This window comes from Oncorhynchus clarkii, chromosome 14, assembly GCF_045791955.1.
Source record: "Oncorhynchus clarkii lewisi isolate Uvic-CL-2024 chromosome 14, UVic_Ocla_1.0, whole genome shotgun sequence".
Lineage (NCBI taxonomy): Eukaryota > Metazoa > Chordata > Actinopteri > Salmoniformes > Salmonidae > Oncorhynchus > Oncorhynchus clarkii.
In genome coordinates this window covers 5,007,290-5,028,106 of record NC_092160.1, presented here as the reverse complement: position 1 = coordinate 5,028,106, position 20,817 = coordinate 5,007,290, and the positions used below count along the sequence as shown (strand labels likewise).

General features: G+C 42.8%; 1 protein-coding gene across 2 annotated transcripts in view; it reads left to right on the top strand.

The window, feature by feature from the left end:
- Positions 1 to 2,112: 2,112 nt before the first annotated feature.
- LOC139366154 (glutamine--fructose-6-phosphate aminotransferase [isomerizing] 2-like) overlaps positions 2,113 to 20,817 on the top strand; it is a 40,532-nt gene continuing 21,827 nt past the window's right edge. The window contains exons 1-6 of one of the 2 annotated variants that reach the window (XM_071103315.1): positions 2,113 to 2,276; positions 6,769 to 6,876; positions 12,680 to 12,790; positions 13,204 to 13,329; positions 15,163 to 15,221; positions 18,939 to 19,073. In XM_071103315.1, the coding sequence (XP_070959416.1) occupies positions 2,270 to 2,276; positions 6,769 to 6,876; positions 12,680 to 12,790; positions 13,204 to 13,329; positions 15,163 to 15,221; positions 18,939 to 19,073 (546 nt within the window). In that variant the 5' untranslated portion in view covers positions 2,113 to 2,269. The remainder of the gene's footprint in view (positions 2,277 to 6,768; positions 6,877 to 12,679; positions 12,791 to 13,203; positions 13,330 to 15,162; positions 15,222 to 18,938; positions 19,074 to 20,817) is intronic. The other variant, XM_071103316.1, reaches the window with a different exon arrangement.

The window sequence follows — 20,817 nt, the reverse complement described above, 5'->3', positions numbered from 1 at the left end:
CATCTTCCAACAACGATAACCCCTCTAAACAGGAGTGGGAGGGACCAGAGTCAAAATGTCCATTTGGGCACACTTATTGGCTGACAGGAAGGACCTTTTGTTACAGTCTCTCTCATTCTTACACTCTCTGCCCACTCTCTCTTTCTTTGTCTCTCTAAATCAGGGGTCCTCAAACTTTTCTGAGTCGAGATCACTTTCTGAGTCAAAATGAAGGCAGAGATCTACCACTCAGAGTATTTTATAAACAGGACTTAAAAGACATAAGCCTATGCAACATTAACCTATTAAAAACAATTATGTAGCAATGATGTTTGTAGTAGGCTATATGCCCAAAACATTATCACTGCATATTGGCTAAGCTTGAATTGCCCTGCCAATGTTATTCTTCTCAGACCATTTTAAAATCATATTTCAAAACTTAAGGTATATGATCACACTGGTAATAAATCATCATTTGTTGTATTACTTGTGAGGCACAGCTGAGAGAGCATAAATTCAAATAATATGCTTTCTTTATTTTACTGAACGGATTATGCTTGCAATCTGATGATCAGTCTCAGTGGAGGGAGAGCATTAGAGGGTCTGCCTCTCAACATAGTACCATCTCTCAGTACCATCGCTCAGTACCATCTCTCAGTATCATCTCTCAGTATCATCTCTCAGATATCCCCCCTCTGCCAAGACTGACCAAAATACATATTACAACCTATGTGTTGTGATAATTGTGTTGTTTGCTCTATAACCTTTTAGTTCATATCCCTTGAAACCGTGATATATAGACCGAAGGCAAAGACAATAAGAAGACAGAGTAGCAAAATACATTTAACCACACCTTTGTATCATCACAGAACCGGAGAGCAACATCTGTCTGGTGAAGTCAACAAAACATATTGCATGTCACAAACAGTTACATGACCTACAGCATGGTCAAGCAAGGTAATGTTTCTGACATTTTCGGACTACTAAACAGCTATTGATTAAGAACCACGGAGAGTCGCAAACAGGAGCTGCCTCCACTAATCCAGCAACATTTGTGTGTGTGTGTGTGTGTGTGTGTGCAATTAGAAAAAACATGTTGACTCACGCCCATGCTATCCTCCTCTTCATGTTGCCTAAATGGTCTATGGCTGTCATGCAGTACACACTTTAAGTTTTTGTTATCCCATGCTACCTGGTAAAATGCTTTCTCGCTAGCCTAACTACCTTTCATGGGCAACTTAACATTAGCATACTACTTCTAGCTACATGTTCAACTTCCATCCTCTCAGGACAGGGGCACAATGTATGAATTTATGGTTGGATCCGTTATAATCATTGGCCAGTACAGAGAATTAAGTAAAACTACAAGTCCAAATCCCTATCTCCATCCATGGCTAATTTAGGACAGGGCTGATTTTAACTAGCTATCTAGCCACCGGAGGATGGCGTCCAACCAATATATGGACGAGATGCAACAATACAACAACGAGATGCAACAATGCAAGTTGTTTTGTTGTCAATAATGACGTTTGTGATGTGATTGTTCGGAAGCCAAATCCAAATCCAAATCCAAACTATGCTTGCATGGTGAGTGATCTGACCTGAGACCTGAAGACCCGAGCCTTTAGCTCCATGGACTAACATGGTCTTGAGGTGTATTGACAACCCAGGTTTGACTCCCAGGTGGTCATCCAGACTGCTAGGGTTGCCAAGTAAAACAGGCAGTTGAGCTAAACCAGTCTATATGCAAGGACATTGAATAATGATGATGCTGCTGAGGATGAGGGTGATAAGGATGTTTAAAGACATTCCATATAAAATTAATTTCATAGTTCTTCACAAGTTACATTTCCTGATTCTTCATAACCATCACTGATGTTGTAAAATATGCTTCCAGGAAACAGGCCTTTGGCTCTTTTTGATAATTATTATTAGTTCCATACAATGCACATTCATGTCCTAATTATGGTGATGGAAGTCCCTGGAATATGTAAGGACAGGTTAACAGTAAAACTAGAGTTCAAGAAAGTAGTTTCATATCAACAATAGGCTATAAAGTTGGTGTAGGTTAAAGACAGTGAAGGGGTGGTTTCATTAGTTGCCTTGGAGACGGGGGTGGGGCCGCCGCTCGCGGAAACTGCCTTTAAATATGTCGTTGGAGTGAGAGGTTTTACACAGTCTCATTTGGATTTTACACTGAACTAGGCTACATAGTATAGTACCAGGGAAAACAACCAGGTACCGACCGTCGCCCTGAACACTATCCAGTTAGGACAAGACAATCAGAACTATGTGTGGTAAGAACGGATAGCCTACATCTAATCTAGATAATCGGGAGACAAATTACGCATTACTCATAACAAGCAATAGCCTACAGTAGGCTCGTCTGGTAGAGACTATTGGAATAGTACAATAGTATTAGCTATGTTGTTATTGTAATGTAAAACCAGTCCGTTGGGAGCCGTACCAAGGCAAACAGTTTTTGTGTGTGTGTGTCTCTGACACTGTGTCAATGAGGTGCCATCCTTGTAGGCAATTTACATGCCACCGTTGGCCAATTACTTAAATGTAAACCTAGATTATATATAAATATAACTTGTATTATTTATAGTAATAACAAAATAGGTTATCAGTGTTCAGCAGCAGTCCATATATTGGTTGGACGACAATCCTTCCGCTTTAGACAATTGACATGCCAGTCTCAAGGCATGTTCTGAGCTGCTACGTGTCAATGTAGCTCCTTGGGGTATTAATGACAGGTCTGGCAACATTGTAGGCTATGGCAGGTCGGGCAACATTGTAGGCTATGACAGGTCGGCAACATTGTAGGCTATGACAGGTCGGGCAACATTGTAGGCTATGACAGGTCGGGCAACATTGTAGGCTATGACAGGTCGGGCAACATTGTAGGCTATGACAGGTCGGGCAACATTGTAGGCTATGGCAGGTCGGGCAACATTGTAGGCTATGACAGGTCGGGCAACGTTGTAGGCTATGACAGGTCGGGCAACATTGTAGGCTATGACAGGTCGGGCAACGTTGTATTATGTTCAGATTATGATGATGGGCTACATCAATAGGATACCATCAGCCCAGGAGCGTCATTCTCAAATATTAAATTGAACGAAATTTTGGCTATGCTTAAAGATATGTACTCTCATCCGAGTCGTTGGACTCTAGGCATATCCACTATGCACATTTATGTTGCTTAAATATGATTTTGCATGATCAAAAAATATATGATTGTATGCTATTTAAATGCTTTAGGGTTCTAATAGTAACTATTTGCCCCGAAGTGAAGCAATCCAAGCAAAGCTTTGCAGCCAACTGTAAATGTAAGTCGGCCAGTTTCTTCCTGGCATCTCCGACTGTAAATCTAGGTCTGTTCGTTTCCTCCCGGAATCTCCCCCGGGATTTGGCCTAAAGTTAGCCTACCTGGTTGAGGCGAACACTGCGCGCAATGTGCTCCTCTCAATGGCCACCTGTGTTGCTCTGAATCCAAACTCCCTCCAGCGTGGTGCACATACTGGGTGGGACCTTTAATTGCAGACGTCACGACCATTTGAGGCGCTCTCCAGAGCATTATGTGTCATTCGCCTTTGATAAGAAACCAATGTAGGCTACACTGTATTGGATATTTAATTAAATCCTCGGTAAGGTTGCTCATTGAGACAGGCCCTTTATATCCCAATCAGACAGCCCCAAATGTTCTGTAAACAACAGCGGGAGATGCTGGTAGGAAATCAAAACAAAAAGGCAGTGACTTTGTCAGCTGCTACAGAGTCAGTGTTCACAGAATGTCCTTCATACAATACAACAGTGAATAATCAGTGTGTCCTTTGGCATCACTCACTATCATTTGATATGAGAACAACTCATTACAAGTTTATTGACCATCAACCCACACCCTGAGTGCCACAAAAACTTAAATATGCTAAACATTGTGTCAAAAAACACTAAACCTATTTTCAGCATCACACTCATGCATCATCAACACGGATGATTAATTTGCACCACTATACCACCCCTCATCACTGTCAAACGCTCCCTAAAACACTTCTGTGAGCAGGCCTTTCTAATCGACCTGGCCCGGGTATCCTGGAAGGACATTGACCTCATCCCGTCAGTTGAGGATGCCTGGTCATTCTTTAAAAGTAACTTCCTCACCATTTTAGATAAGCATGCTCCGTTCAAAAAATGCAGAACTAAGAACAGATACAGCCCTTGGTTCACCCCAGACCTGACTGCCCTCGACCAGCACAAAAACATCCTGTGGCGGACTGCAATAGCATCGAATAGTCCCCGTGATATGCAACTGTTCAGGGAAGTCCGGAACCAATACACGCAGTCAGTCAGGAAAGCTAAGGCCAGCTTCTTCAGGCAGAAGTTTGCATCCTGTAGCTCCAACTCCAAAAAGTTCTGGGACACTGTGAAGTCCATGGAGAACAAGAGCACCTCCTCCCAGCTGCCCACTGCACTGAGGCTAGGTAACACGGTCACCACCGATAAATCCATGATTATCGAAAACTTCAATAAGCATTTCTCAACGGCTGGCCATGCCTTCCGCCTGGCTACTTCAACCTCGGCCACACAGAGTTCAGTGTGTCAAATCGGAGGGCATGCTGTCCGGTCCTCTGGCAGTCTCTATGGGGGTGCCACAGGGTTCAATTCTCGGGCCGACTCTTTTCTCTGTATACATCAATGATGTTGCTCTTGCTGCGGGCGATTCCCTGATCCACCTCTACGCAGACGACACCATTCTATATACTTTCGGCCCGTCATTGGACACTGTGCTATCTAACCTCCAAACAAGCTTCAATGCCATACAACACTCCTTCCGTGGCCTCCAACTGCTCTTAAACGCTAGTAAAACCAAATGCATGCTTTTCAACCGATCGCTGCCTGCACCCGCATGCCCGACTAGCATCACCACCCTGGATGGTTCCGACCTAGAATATGTGGACATCTATAAGTACCTAGGTGTCTGGCTAGACTGCAAACTCTCCTTCCAGACTCATATCAAACATCTCCAATCGAAAATCAAATCAAGAGTCGGCTTTCTATTCCGCAACAAAGCCTCCTTCACTCACGCCGCCAAGCTTACCCTAGTAAAACTGACTATCCTACTGATCCTCGACTTCGGCGATGTCATCTACAAAATGGCTTCCAACACTCTACTCAGCAAACTGGATGCAGTCTATCACAGTGCCATCCGTTTTGTCACTAAAGCACCTTATACCACCCACCACTGCGACTTGTATGCTCTAGTCGGCTGGCCCTCGCTACATATTCGTCGCCAGACCCACTGGCTCCAGGTCATCTACAAGTCCATGCTAGGTAAAGCTCCGCCTTATCTCAGCTCACTGGTCACGATGGCAACACCCATCCGTAGCACGCGCTCCAGCAGGTGTATCTCACTGATCATCCCTAAAGCCAACACCTCATTTGGCCGCCTTTCGTTCCAGTACTCTGCTGCCTGTGACTGGAACGAATTGCAAAAATCGCTGAAGTTGGAGACTTTTATCTCCCTCACCAACTTCAAACATCAGCTATCTGAGCAGCTAACCGATCGCTGCAGCTGTACATAGTCTATTGGTAAATAGCCCACCCATTTTCACCTACCTCATCCCCATACTGTTTTTATTTATTTACTTTTCTGCTCTTTTGCACACCAATATCTCTACCTGTACATGACCATCTGATCATTTATCACTCCAGTGTTAATCTGCAAAATTGTAATTATTCGCCTACCTCCTCATGCCTTTTGCACACATTGTATATAGACTCCCCCTTTGTTTTCTACTGTGTTATTGACTTGTTAATTGTTTACTCCATGTGTAACTCTGTGTTGTCTGCTCACACTGCTATGCTTTATCTTGGCCAGGTCGCAGTTGCAAATGAGAACTTGTTCTCAACTAGCCTACCTGGTTAAATAACGGTGAAATAAATAAAAAAAATGAGTCTCCCATGAAGTGGCTTTTTTATTTCCAAAGCTGTGATTATATGATTCCATTACTTCTCCAGTTGGACAGGGATTAGTTTGTTGATACACACTTTTAATGATATATTTTGATTTCCATTCATGTCTTAGCTGTCTCAGTTGGCCATGTCAGTAACTTATATGCGTAGGCCACTGTCTCCATGTTCACCACACATTATAGAGGATCATATTCCCAAACACAGGAATAGAGAATAATGAACAACAGAAAAATGTTGGGATACTGACTGTGTTGTTACGTTCTGACCTTAGTTCCTTTGTTTTGTCTTTGTTTATATGGTCAGGGCGTGAGTTGGGGTGGGCAGTCTGTTTGTTTTTCTATGTTTGGTTTCTGTGTTCGGCCTAGTATGGTTCTCAATCAGAGGCAGGTGTCGTTAGTGGTCTCTGATTGAGAATCATACTTAGGTAGCCTGACTTTCAGTTTTGGGTTGTGGATGTTTGTCTTCCGTGTCAGTGTTTGTCGCCACACGGGACTGTTTCGTTCATTTCACGCTGCGTTTTGGTCCTCCGATCCTTCTCGCTTCTCCTCCTCAGAAGAGGAGGACGAGATCCCTTACAGCAGTACAGTACTTGCCGCCTCAACTGTTTTCTAAACAGTATAGTCTAGTACTGGATGGATAGTCTACATTAAAAGTACACGCTGCTCAAGTCTTTCAGTGAAAGTACTCATAAAACAGCTTGAGTTGACTGTAACGATAGACCGAAAGAGGGTGAAATAAGTAAATAGTCTTTCTCTCGTTCTCTCTCCCCTCCCTCACCCCTTTATCCCCTCTTTTTTGACCTCATTGCAGGGATCTTTGCCTACCTGAATTACTGTGTGCCTCGCACCAGAAAGGAAATATTTGAGACATTGGTGAAGGGACTGCAGAGGTTGGAGTACAGAGGCTACGATTCAGCAGGTAAGGCCCTGAGTATCACCCTGAACACACAACAGCTCCTTCACACTAAAGCCCACAGAGCACCACTCCCACAACTGCATCTCACTATGTTTTATCCAGTCTTACTTTGGAACTGCACAGCGGGTATATGGCTTCAAGCACAGTTATGACAAACATTAGTAAAACCCCTGTCATTACACTGTAAAACCCCCAAAACAAGTTATTCCTTCACTATGTGCTTCAGGGCGGTTAAGCAGTGAGAATATTGATACAGAGACTCTGTGGCGGTACTGAAGGTATGATATCTAATCACTTACAGTTGAGTGCGGCCGGTTACTGTCAGTTATCATGCCGATGAGTGCATTGTCCTCCTATGTTGACATGCAGGGTACTGTTGAAGCAGGTTGTTACGTGCCTCCTAAAGGAGGGAGGTCCAGGAATCAGGAGCAGGAGAGCAAGGAAGTCCCAGTGGCACAATAGCTAATTGAGCAGTCCCAACTCAACTACAACATGGGACTGAAACACGCCCAAACGAGGTCGACACTCACACAGGGAAATAAAGGCTACACACGGAGGAGAAACCTCTACTCCTAAACTCATACCAAACGGCACAACTGCCGTGAGAAAAGAAAACCCTGTGGTGCAGACACGCACCCCTAACAACGTAACCACAGAAAACAATCCCACACAAAGACTAGCAGGCAGCGGAGGTAAATATACCCACCGAAATCAACTAATAAGACACAGGTGTAAACACCAAGACAGACACAAACGAAAAGGAAAATTGATTGGTGGCAGCAAGTAGGCCGGCGACGACGACCGCCGAGCACCGCCCGAACATGGAGAGGAGCCACCGTCGGTGGAATCTGTGACACAGGTGTACACATGTGATCACATGGTCCATTTGAAACTGGGTGTGGACATGCCATCTAGCTGGCGTACCAGTGGGCAAAAGGTAGCTCTAATACCTTATTACTTCCACCCATCTGATCCATTGGGTAGTAGGATCTCGGCTACAGTGGGTCCTCCTTTAAAAGTTGCTAGCTTACACCGCGGGTCTCAGAGGTACCCAGCGTCACGGCTTCATTGTTCCGGACCACCGCAAGGGGGAGTTAGAGCACTCGTTATGCATTTGGGTTCCAAGGTTTTTATATGACCAATCATATTGCGTGGTTCCAATGACGAATTTGACACGAGCCAACTGACTCTGGTGACTTTCTTCAGCAAAGATGGCTGACAAAACATTACGGTGGAAGCTAATTTAAGTAATTATAATGTCATAACGAGTTATGGAAAAAATGTACAATTGAGAGAAATATGTTAGTGAATGTAGAGGTCTACAAAAAAATTCAGAGGTCTTGGCTGATTTCTTTTGATTTTCCCATGATGTCAAAGCAAAGATGTACTGAGTTTGAAGGTAGGCCTTGAAATACATCCACAGGTGCACCTCCAATTGACCCGAATGATGTCAATTAGCCTATCAGAAGCTTCTAAAGCCAAGACATAATTTTCTGGAATTTTCCAAGCTGTTTAAAGGCACAGTAAACATAGTGTATGTAAACTTCTGACCCAACGGAATTGTGATACAGTGAATTGTAAGTGAAATAATCTGATCATTTCCAAAAATGTTTAAACCTGTTTTTGCTTTTTCATTCTGGGGTATTGTGTGTCGATTGATGAGCGGGGAAAAAAAGTAATTTAGTCCATTTTAGAATAAGGCCACAAAATGTGGAAAAACTAAAGAGGTCTGAATACTTTCAGAATGAACTGTACACAGTTGAAGTCGGAAGTTTACATACACTTAGGTTGGAGTCATTAAAACACGCACGTTTCTTCAACTGTCTTCTGACTGTAATTAGAGCGATGTTGATGTCGTGTAGTGATGCCAGCCGATTACAGATTGCCTTTGCCGATTGCTCATCATCTTCATGAATATAAGCAAGTTTCACCAGAAATAAATAATTTGAAATAACACACTGGCCAAAATTTTGTTACTTTTTAAACAAAGCGATTTATTATTATTATTATTAAAAATTCATTTAGAATGATTTAAAAGCCTCATAGATATTCTCAGATATTCTCATAGATCCTAACGGAAAATTTAGAGTCCTCCAATCCTCTAAATGTAATTGTTGGTGGAGAGTCACGTCATTGCAATAAAATATGTTTTGATATACTGTAGGCCTACCAGAGGCGAAATGAGTCTCACTAGTGTTGTAATGTGTTGTTAAAAATGGTGTATGTCTTATTTATTTCAAGAGCATATTGAAGTTAGAAGCAAAATCCTACAACTATTTTAGCACCGTTTCTCGCTGCTCTGAGGCAAGCATGGGGACTGGTCTTGATAAATCAATGACATTATTATTTTCTCTTCATCTCTGTTTGTGTATTTGTTAGACAAGATTTAGAAAATTAAGGTGCAGAAAAGTTATGATCTTAGTGTAACCTTTTTTTTAACTAGGCAAGTCAGTTAAGAACAAATTCTTATTTACAATGACAGCCTACTCCTTCCTCCCGTTGTACAGCTCCATATTTTCCAATCCATCCTAATGGAAACCTGAGAGTTTTGTTTTTCTCTGAATAGAAACACCATAATATTAATCAAATTAATTAAGCCAAATTTCTTAAAATCAATCCATATACTATGTTATTACAAAAAGGTTTTAAATTATCTGTTAATGCCAATACGGAAGACTATCAAAAGCTTCTCAAAGATGCCCTCTGGTGGTCAAACTAGCAATAACTTGCACTAACAGAAAAAATGGCTGACAAATAAACTCAGCAAAAAAAGAAACGTCCTCTCACTTTCAACTGCGTTTATTTTCAGGAAACTTAACATGTATAAACATAACAAGATTCAACAACTGAGACATAAACTGAACAAGTTCCACAGACATGTGACTAACAAAAATGTAATAATGTGTCCCTGAACAAAGTGGGTGGCCAAAATTAAAAGTAACACTCAGTATCTGCTGTGGCCACCAGCTGCATTAAGTACTGCAGTGCATCCCCTCCTCATGGACTGCACCAGATTTGCCAGTTCTTGCTGTGAGATGTTACCCCACTCTTCCACCAAGGCACCTGCAAGTTCCCGGACATTTCTGGGGGGAATGACCCTAGCCCTCACCCTTCTATCCAACAGGTCCCAGACGTGGTTAATGGGATTGAGATCCAGGTTCTTCACTGGCCATGGCAGAACACTGACATTCTTGTCTTGCGGGAAATCACACACAGAACGAGCAGTATGGCTGGTGGCATTGTCATGCAGGAGGGTCATGTCAGGATGAGCCTGCAGGAAGGATACCACCTGAGGGAGGAGGAGGTCTTCCCTGTAACGCACAGCATTGAGATTGCCTGCAATGACAACAAATTCAGTCCGATGATGCTGTGACACACTGCCTCAGACCATGATGGACCCTCCGCCTCGAAATTGATCCCACTCCAGAGTACAGGCCTCGGTGTAACGCTTTCCTTCGATGATAAACGTGAATCCGACCATCACCCCTGGTCAGACAAAACCGTGACTCGTCAGTGAAGAGCACTTTTTGCCAGTCCTGTCTGGTCCAGCGACGGTAGGCTTGTGCCAATAGGCGACATTGCTGCCGGTGATGTCTGATGAGGACCCGCCTTACAACAGGCCTACAAGCCCTCAGTCCAGCCTCTCAGTCGGAGCACTGATGGAGCGATTGTATGTTCCTGGTGTAACTCGGGCAGTTGCTGTTGCCATTCTGTACCTGTCCCACAGGTGTGATGTTCGGATGTACCGATCCTGTGCAGGTGTTGTTTCACGTGGTCTGCCACTGCGAGGACGTTCAGCTGTCCCTCCTGTCTCCCTGTAGCGCTGTCTTAGGCGTCTCACAGTACGGACATTGCAATTTATTGCCCTGGCCACATCTGCAGTCCTCATGCCTCCTTGCAGCATGACTAAGGCACGTTCACGCAGATGAGCAGGGACCCTGGGCATCTTTCTTTTGGTGTTTTTCAAAGTCAGTAGAAAGGCCTCTTTAGTGTCCTAAGTTTTAAGAACTGTGACCTTAATTGCCTACCGTCTGTCTATAAGCTGTTAGTGTCTTAACGACTGTTCCACAGGTGTATGTTCATGAATTATTTATGGTTCATAGAATAAGCATGGGAAACAGTGTTTAAACCTTTACAATGAAGATCTGTGAGTTTTTTTTATTTTTTTACGAATTATCTTTGAACGACAGGGTCCTGAAAAGAGGACTTTTTTGTTGTTGCTGAGTTTAGATAACGTGCCACAGAATGCTGCAGCAGCCCGCAAGGTGTGCCACAGTATGACACAACTTTTAAAGGAGGAACCACTGTAGGGGTTGATTTTGGGACAGGGCATCGGTCAACAGGGTTCAGAAAAATGAGATGAGGTGAACCCAGAAAGCAAAGAATGCAGTGGTAGAGAGTCCTGAACATGTGAGGAGAGAATCTGTTGCCCCTATTCCTGTTCTGAGCCTCACCATACACCAATGATATCTGCCTCACTGATATTTACTATTGCTTTGGCACATGTTTAACATGATTTTTAAATGACTACCACATCTCTGTACCCCACACAAATAATTTTCTGTAAGGTCCCTAAGTCAAGCATTGAATTTCAAGGGTAACAAACAAAAAAGCTGACATTTAATATCCTTTGAGCTTTGTGCAGTTTTGTGCATTTTACACTGTGGATGGTGTATCAATACACCCAGTCATGACAAAGGTACAGGTGCCCTTCCTGAATCAGTTGCCGGCGAGGAAGGAAACCGCACAGGGATTTCAGCATGAGGCCAATGGGGATTTTAAAACAGTTACAGAGTTTAAAGGCTGTGATACGAGATACGAGATCAACAACATTGTAGTTACTCCACAATACTAACATAAATTACAGAATGAAAAGAAGGAAAAGAAGCAACATAATAAAAAAAAGGTACTACATTTTTTTGTCCTGAATAAAAAGTGTTATGTTTGGTGCTAATCCAATACAACACATCACTGAGTACCAGTCTTCATATCTTCATAGTTTGTCATCTGCAAGGACTGGGGACTTTTTTTAGGATAAAAAGATAGAAATAGAGCTTAGCACAGGCAAAATCCTAGAGGAAAACCCGGTTCTGTCTGCTCTCCAACACTGGGAGACAAATTCGTTACAGTTGTCCTAGTTACAGTTTTGACTTAAAATGTATGGCAAAACGTGTAAATGGCTGTCTAGCAATGATCAAAGCTGTTAGAGACTTACCGAGAAAGACTCACAGCTGAAATCGCTGCCAAAGGTGATTCTAACATGTGTTCGTTCACACACACACACACACACACACACACACACACACACACACACACACACACACACACACGTGTGACCTACGTGAGCTGGTTGATATTCACAAGAGATTCCACAATAATCAGCTCTTTCCTCTGATAGGTCCGTTATAAAGGTTTTGTATTATTTCAGGCAGTAGTTTTGAAAGTAGTGCTAACGAGCCACAACAGGTCCTCGGAAATGGTGTACTATGACATCCATTTTGTATGACATGTGACGTCCTGCAAAAAAATGTTAATATATATTTAGCAATTCGTATGATATTGTTGCAAATCCAATTTGTACAAAATGTTATGAATTTGTTCTTCCAGATCTTGTTCAATCTCTTTAATTGAGTCTTTCAAACACGTTTTCAAATCGGACATGAACACTGCCTCAGTTGAAGTTGAACTGATTCATTGACTAGCCTTGCAGCCAACTAGCCAGCAGGTTTAGCCTTCATTGACCATGATTGGCTTAGGGTTGGTATTGCTCTACATTTGCCTCAGTAGTTTTTCTCTCGTGTCTCAGGCATCGCTGTGGATGGTGACAAAAACACGACGACAGATGGCATAAACAAAAACAACATCGTTCTCATTAAGAAGAATGGCAAAGTCAAGGCCCTGGATGAAGAGCTCTACAGTAGGTCTTATGGATACATTTCTCTCATTCCCTCATCACATTCCTCTCCTCTGGCGTCACATATATGATTCCAAAGACTCCTATGGCCTGTACCTCTTTCTTCATGGTAACTTATTTTCTGCCTCACAACCCTTCTAGTGCATTTCTCTCCCTCTTCTATCTCTCCTCACGCTTTCCCTTCTGCTCTGTCCTAACCAAATACCTCTTTAATGAAAGAGGGTACAGTGTAGGGTTATGGTAAGACATTGAGCTCGGCTGAATTACCAGACGAACGTAGTCTGTCCTCTGTCAGCTTCACCCTATCAATGTACCCATTATTGACTGACGTTAAGTCGTATCATGTTACTGGTCAATCATTGATAGAATACCTTTGTTCGTATTGTTGATCTGTGCTTGATGTGTTTTGTGATCAGAGAAAGACTGCATGGATCTGGAGGTGGAGTTGGACACACACTTTGGCATGGCTCACACACGCTGGGCCACACACGGAGAACCCAGCGCCCTCAACAGCCATCCCCTCCGCTCCGACAAGAACAATGGTAACACACACTCACCTGTGTACACATACACACACACACACACACAGTTCATACCTACACACAACATACAGTGCAGACATACACACCAACCCACTGCTCTGTCATGGCTTTGACAAAGTTCTCTGGAACGGCGGTGTCAGTCAGTCAGGTGAGCTAGTTTTTTTCTGGTTACTGATTGGCCAGAGATATCAATGTGTAAAACACACCTTACATACTGTGATCGGGCCTTGCCTCCCCGCAGCTCTCTCTTATAGGGAGAGTTCTAGGGGAGTGTGGGAGGCCTCAATGAAAGGAGTATTTACACACTTCCAAATGTAGAACATGAGATGGACAGAGAGAATCAGCCTTTCACAGAGGCCAGCCAGACAGACAGGGTCTTGTTCAGTTGACTTTAAACACAGCCATATCCTTCCTCAGGCACACCTTTCATATGTGTTCTTTGTGCTAAAAATAACTATGTTCAGTGTCATTTTAGTTCTAGTTCTGACCGCCACATGCAAAGGTGTGTGTGCATATGTCAGCACTCAGGATACACTCCTTAACTATGCAGTCAGGCAGGAATTACAGGAATTGCTGTTAAGATACCTTTGGTCATGTAGTGTATGTGGACACCTGCTTGTCGAACATCTCATTCCAAAATCATGGGCATTAATATGGAGTTGGTCCCCCATTTGCTTCAAAAACAGCTTCCACTCTTCTGGGAAGGCTTTCCACTAGATGTTGGAACATTGCTGCGCGGACTTGCTTCCATTCAGCCACAAGAGCATTAGTGATGTCAGGCGCTGATGTTGGGCGATTTGGCCTGGCTCGCAGTCGGTGTTCCAATTCATCCCAAAGATGTCCGATTAGGTTGAGGTCAGGGCTCTGTGCAGGCCAGTCAAGTCCTTCCTCGCCGATCTCGTCAAACCATTTGTATACGGACCTCTTTTTGTGCACAGGAGCATTGTCATGCTGAAACAGGAAAGGGCCTTCCCCAAACTGTTGCCATAAAGTTGGAACCACAGAATCGTCTAGAATGTCATTGTATGCTGTAGTGTTAAGATTTCCCTTTACTGGAACTAAGGGGCCTAGCCCGAACCATGAAAAACATGCCCAGACCATTATTCCTCCTTCACCAAACTTTACAGTTGACACTATGCATTTGGGCAGGTAGGGTACTCCTAGGATCCGCCAAACCCGGATTCATCTGTTGGGCTGCCACATGGTGAGGCATGATTCATCACTCCAGAGAAGGCATTTCCACTGCTCCAGATCCAATGGCGGCGAGCTTTACACCACTCCAGCCGACGCCTGGCATTGTGCATGGTGATTTTAGGCTTGTGTGCGGCTGCTCGGCCATGAAAACCCATTTCATGAAGCTCCCGACTAACAGTTCTTGTGCTGACGTTGCTTCCAGAGGCAGTTTGAAACTCGGTACTGAGTGTTTCAACCAAGGACAGACGATTTTTACACGCTAAGTGCTTCAGCTGAGCAGTTGTTGCTCTTAAACATTTTGCTCTTAAACATTTCCACTTCACAATATCAGCGCTTACAGTTGACCGGGGGAGTTCTAGCAGGGCAGAAATTTGACTAACTGACTTGTTGTAAAGGTGGCATCCTATGACGGTGCCACATTGAAAGTCACTGAGCTCTTCAGTGAAGGCCATTCCACTGCCAATGTTTGTCTATGGAGATTGCATGGCTGTGTGCTCGGTTTTATACACCAATCAGCAATGGGTGTGGCTGAAATCGCTGATTCCACTCATTTGAAGGGGTGTCCACATGCTTTTGCCCATGTAGTGTATGATAAGAGGAGTTCCTAACTGATTTCTTGCTGTCTCTATTTTCCCTCAGAGTTTGTTGTCATCCACAATGGCATCATCACCAACTACAAAGAGTTAAAGAAGTACCTGGTAAGAACAAGTCCTACTCTACCCCTCCACTCCGCTGTCTGTATTTCTATAGTTCTACTCTATTTAAGTATAAATTACTCCACCGTAAAGTTCAGCTTGTTTTGGGTCACACCCTTGGTAATGGACCGAGATATGATCAGAAGGGTTATAGGATTTCAAGTCCTCTGTCATCCATTGCCTTTGACGATCTTCGTTCTGGGTCCTTTGTTTTGTACTTTTTGACCGATGACTCTTGCACTGTTCTACACAAATGCAAGTGAATTGAAATGGCATTAACAAAGTAGCAATGATCAATGTTGGCTTAGGCTAACATGGAAACCATACAGCGTATCTTTTATCTTCTGAGTCAGCTTGCCTTTTGTCTGTCTTGTTTTGTCAGTCCAGTTTAGCTGGTTCTGCCCAGCCAGCACATAATGAATAATATTCTGAGAACCATGTGTTTTTTAGAGCTTGGTGAGAGCGTGGTTGTCCTATGGTTATTTTGCATACAACCTTCCCACAACTTTCTGGGAATGGTGCATGATAGTTGCTTGGCTTTGGAACATTCTATTTTCTTAGAAGATTTTCTAAAAGCTCACATTTCAATTTTGGTAATGTTTTAAGAATGTTCTCCAACTGGTTTGACATTAGGAATGATCTAAAATATTTCAGAGAATGTTAAGAAACAACATTATTCTGTGGGAATTTCGGTACTTCAGCATAATGTTTCCTACACATTTCCTCGTGTGCTATTTAAAATGTTGTTCTCAAATTGTCCGAGAACGTTAAGAAACAACGTTTACAGCAAGATGGCGCCGACAGACATGGCAGCTCTGATTCTAGCTCCTAAGCAACTTTGCAGTATTTGTTTTTTTGTGTTATTTCTAACACTATTAGCCCAGAATTGTATTATTTGTTATTTGTTATTACATTCAGCCGGAAATAACTTTTGGATATCAGAGCAACGTTAACTCACCAGCACTACGACCAGGAATATGACTTTCCCGAATTGGATCCTTTGTTCACACCCCCCAAGGCAATTGAACTTATCCCAGAGGTTGCTTCAAGATGCCACCGGCGGAGAAAAGGTATTCGGAGTGGACTTCTAGTCCGACTCAGGAGGCGGGCACACCATCCACCGCTTCCGAGTATATTACTCACTAATGTTCAGCCTCTGGACAATAAATGATAACGTACAGAAACCTGGCCTTCTAGGCAGAGTTGCAAGGAAAAATACATATCTCAGACTGGCTAATTAAAATAAAATATTAAGATGGGCAAAAGAACACAGACAATAGGCAGAGGAACTCTGCCTAGAAGGCCAGCATCCTGGAGTCGCCTCTTCACTGTTGACGTTGAGACTGGGGTTTTGCGGGTACTATTTAATGACGTTGCCAGTTGAAGACTTGTGAGGTGTCTGTTTCTCAAACTAGTCACTCTAATGTACTTGTCCTCTTGTTCAGTTGTGCACCAGGGCCTTCCACTACTCTCTATTCTGGCTAGAGCCAGTTTGTGCTGTTCTGTGAAGGGAGTAGTACCCAGCATTGAACAAGATCTTCAGTTTATTGGCAATTTCTCGCATGGAATAGCTTTCATTTCTCAGAACAATAATAGACTGATGAGTTTCAGAAGAAAGTTCTTTGTTTCTGGCCATTTTGAGCCTGTAATCAAATCCACAAATTCTGATGCTCCAGATACTCAACTAGTCTAAAGAAGGCCAGTTTTATTGCTTCTTTAATCAGGCCAACAGTTTGCAGCTGTGCTAACATAATTGCAAAATGGTTTTCTAATAATCAATTAGCCTTTTAAAATGATAAACTAGGATAAGCTAACACAACGTGCCATTGGAACACAGGAGTGATGGTTGCTGATAATGGGCCTCTGTATGCCTATGTAGATATTCCATAAAGAATCAGCCGTTTCCAGCTACAATAGTAATTTACAACATTAACAATGTCTTCACTGTATTTCTGATCAATTTTTATGTTATTTTAATGGACAATAAAATAGCTTTTCTTTCAAAAACAAGGACATTTCTAAGTGACCCCAAACTTTTGAATGGAAGTGTATATACTGTACTCCCTATTCTACTGTATTTTAGTCAATGCTATTCTGACATTGCTCGTCCTAATATTTATATATTTCTTAATTCCATTATTTAACTTTTAGATTTGTGTGTATTGTTGTGAATTGCTAGATATTACTGCACTGTTAGAGCTAGGAACACAAGCTTTTAACTACACCTGCTAAATGTGTGTATGTGACCAATACAATTTGATTTGATTTCTGTGTGAATTTCAGTACTTCCACAGAACATTTCACACAGGTTCCCGTGTGGTTCTATTTCATGTCATATTTTACTATATTCTGGGAAAGTTATAAAAATGGTGTGACTTTAGCGATGTTCTTAGAACGTTCAGATAACGTATGGTTCTCTTTTGGCAATATTCTGGGAATGTAAAAAAAAAAAGGAAATTGTACACATTAACATCAATAAACTCTACATTATTTTCTTAGAACATTAAGAAGGCTTTCCATTAAAAAAAACAGGAGAAAAATGTTGTAACATTCAGAGAACGTTCTAAAAATGTTATTAATAAAATATATACATTTGGTTCTCAGCATCAAACAAAATCTCTCTATCCTCAATCATCTTAAGTGCGTTTAGGTGTGTCGGCGCACCAACTATTTGGTCACACCTGATCTTAATGAGTTCTTGTTTCCTTTGAAAGGGGGTGTGTTTGAGTAAACAAAAATAAACAGCTTCGTATGCGTAAAAGAACATGGCATGCTATCTCCATCCTGGTGGTGCAGTGGACTTCCATGGGTAGAGAACAGAAGATCATAGGTTTGAATCTTACTGATGCCGTGTCACAATAAAAAATAAATGTGTTCACATGATTATTGCCTAAGGAAATGAATGTATCCTATCTGTGCGTGTTACAAAAGGTTTACCCCAAATAAGCTAGCAGTGTTAGTAAAAGACTTACATTTTTCAAATCCTTCCAAATAACCTATAATTTCCATTCTCAAAGCATTAATAAATCCTCCCAGGAAAACTTTGAAAGGAACCAGAGTAAAATGTTCTCAGAACCTCCCTGCAACTTAAAAATTAACTTTCCCAGAACCGGCAAGATGTTCACTTTTGTTCTTAGAACGTTTAAAAAACGTTTTGTTTTACTGGTCAGAAAACGTATGGCATTGATCCCACAACCAAAGTGAAACCAAAAACATTAGTTCCCACAACTTCCAAGGAACCAAATGTGCTAGCTGGGTACCTTCTCCTCAGCTATAATGGATATGCAAGCAGGAGACACTGAATAGTAACTGATAGCTACCTCTACTGGTTTTGCTAGTTATCACTCATAATTCTTAGGGTATAAAATGTTGTTCTTACCCATCTTAGCAGATATCCATCCCAAGGCAATTATATCCTAGCAGACAGTAAAAAAAAAGTGACAATAAATCATGTTTTGTGAACCATGCTGACTGTACTTACCTCCCCTTAGATCAGTTTGTGCTGAAGCCAACTCCTCTGACTATTGGTGTTATGCTAGCGGAGTTATTACTATGCTAGCTAATGCACATTTAACCTTTACTTTGGCAGGTAGTCCAATTGAGACCAAGGGAGCCTTGCATGAAAAGCCCAGCAATTACACAATAAAAGTTAGAGGCATATCCGGGAGTGCTGCTTTCAGTAAGCTTGTAACATTCATTCTGATCCCCACCCTCTTTCAGAACTCCAAGGGCTATGAGTTTGAGTCAGAGACGGACACAGAGGTCATCCCTAAACTGATCAAATACGTTTACGACAACCGAGAGAGAGAAGACCTGTCCTTCTCTACCCTGGTGGAGAGGGTCATTCAACAGCTGGTGAGTACTGGGACACCTCAATCAGTCAATACAATTTATTTATGAAGCCCTTTTTACATCAGCAGATGTCACAAAGTGCTTATTCAGAAACCCAGCCTTAAACCCCGAACAGCAAGCAATGCAGGTCGGGGTTCCATAGCCACAGGCAAAACAGCAGAAACTGGATCAGCAGCACGAACAGGTGGACTAGGGACGGGGATAGCCAGGAGTCATCAGGCCAGGTAGTCCTGAGGCATTGCCCTAGGGCTCAGGTTCTCCGGGAGTAGAGAGATAGAGAGAGAGATACGAGAATTAGAGGGAGCATACTTAAGTTCGCACAGGACACCAGATAAGACACGAGAACTACACCAAATAGGACAGTCTGACCCTAGCCCCCCGGCACATAGACTATTGCAGCATAGATACTGGAAGCCGAGACGGGGGAGTAGGGGCGCACTGCGTCCCCGCCCAATGATACCCCTGGACAGGGCCAACCACTCAGGATATAACCCCACCCAATGTAGCGGATGTGAAACAGCTGGCTTAGTTAGCGGTGGTGCGCGCTAAATAGCGTTTCAATCGGTGACGTCACTTGCTCTGAGACCTTGAAGTAGTTGTTCCCCTTGCTTTGCAAGGGCCACGGCTTTTGTGGAGCGATGGGTAACGATGCTTCGTGGGTGACTGTTGTTGATGTGTGCAGAGGGTCCCTGGTTCGTGCCCGGGTATGGGCGAGGGGACGGTCTAAAGTTACACCAACACCTACTCTACTACTATGTTATTACTATAGTACTACTGTTGCTACTACTACTACATTATTTTATTTTAGTAATTTAACAGAAACTCTTATCCAGAGCGACTGACAGTTAGTGCATACATATTAAGATAGCTGGGCGGGACAACACATCACAATCGTTTCAAGTACATTTTCCCTCAACAAAGTATTTATCAAAAAAGTCAAATAAGTGTTTTATTTTCTGTTTGGGGGAGGGGTGTCGGAGGCGGAGGCGACGTGAGATTTATTTAAAGTATTCTTCAAAAACTACTATGATGACGACGACTACTACTGCGGCTGCTTCTGCTACTACTACGAAACAAAAATGAACTGCTTAACAAAAATGACAAAACATCCCCTCAGATCCCATCTGGCCCTATGATGAATTCCATCTCTGAAACAGCATTGTAAGGGAGTGTTTTCAACAACAGAGCAACAATCTCCCCCAGTTCCCCTTGATGATGTCATCATCACACTGTCCAGTCTGGCCTCAAATTTGGCCGTCCCATTAATAGTGTTACGTCATCACCAAAACTGTCACCATGGCAACCACCCCAACAACATCTTTAGTGACATCGCAATCTGTATCTGGTGGACAGGAGCGAGACACTTTTTCAATCCCTTTTGCACCAACTAGATTGCTCAGTCATTTTCTCTCTCTTTCTCTCTGTCTCGCTCAGTTCTTCACACACTCTTGTTGTTGAGTTTGGTCTTATTGGAGCCAGTCCTATCTCAGCCACATCTCCCCTCTCCTTGGCTCACTGTAAAAGGTCTGAGAAGAACACAGAGGATAAAATGTACAGCTTCAGTGGGTTTGGGCTAATAGGAACCAGACCAGAACAGACCCCTTACATCCTAATGACCACTGCTCCTCCCCCTCCCCCTCCTCTCCTCCATCTCTCTCCCACCCTTGGTGAGAGTGCTGGCAGTGTGTTGGAAACAGAGCTGGTTTTATACAATAGAGGTCTTATTCCTCCTAACTTCCCTGAACAT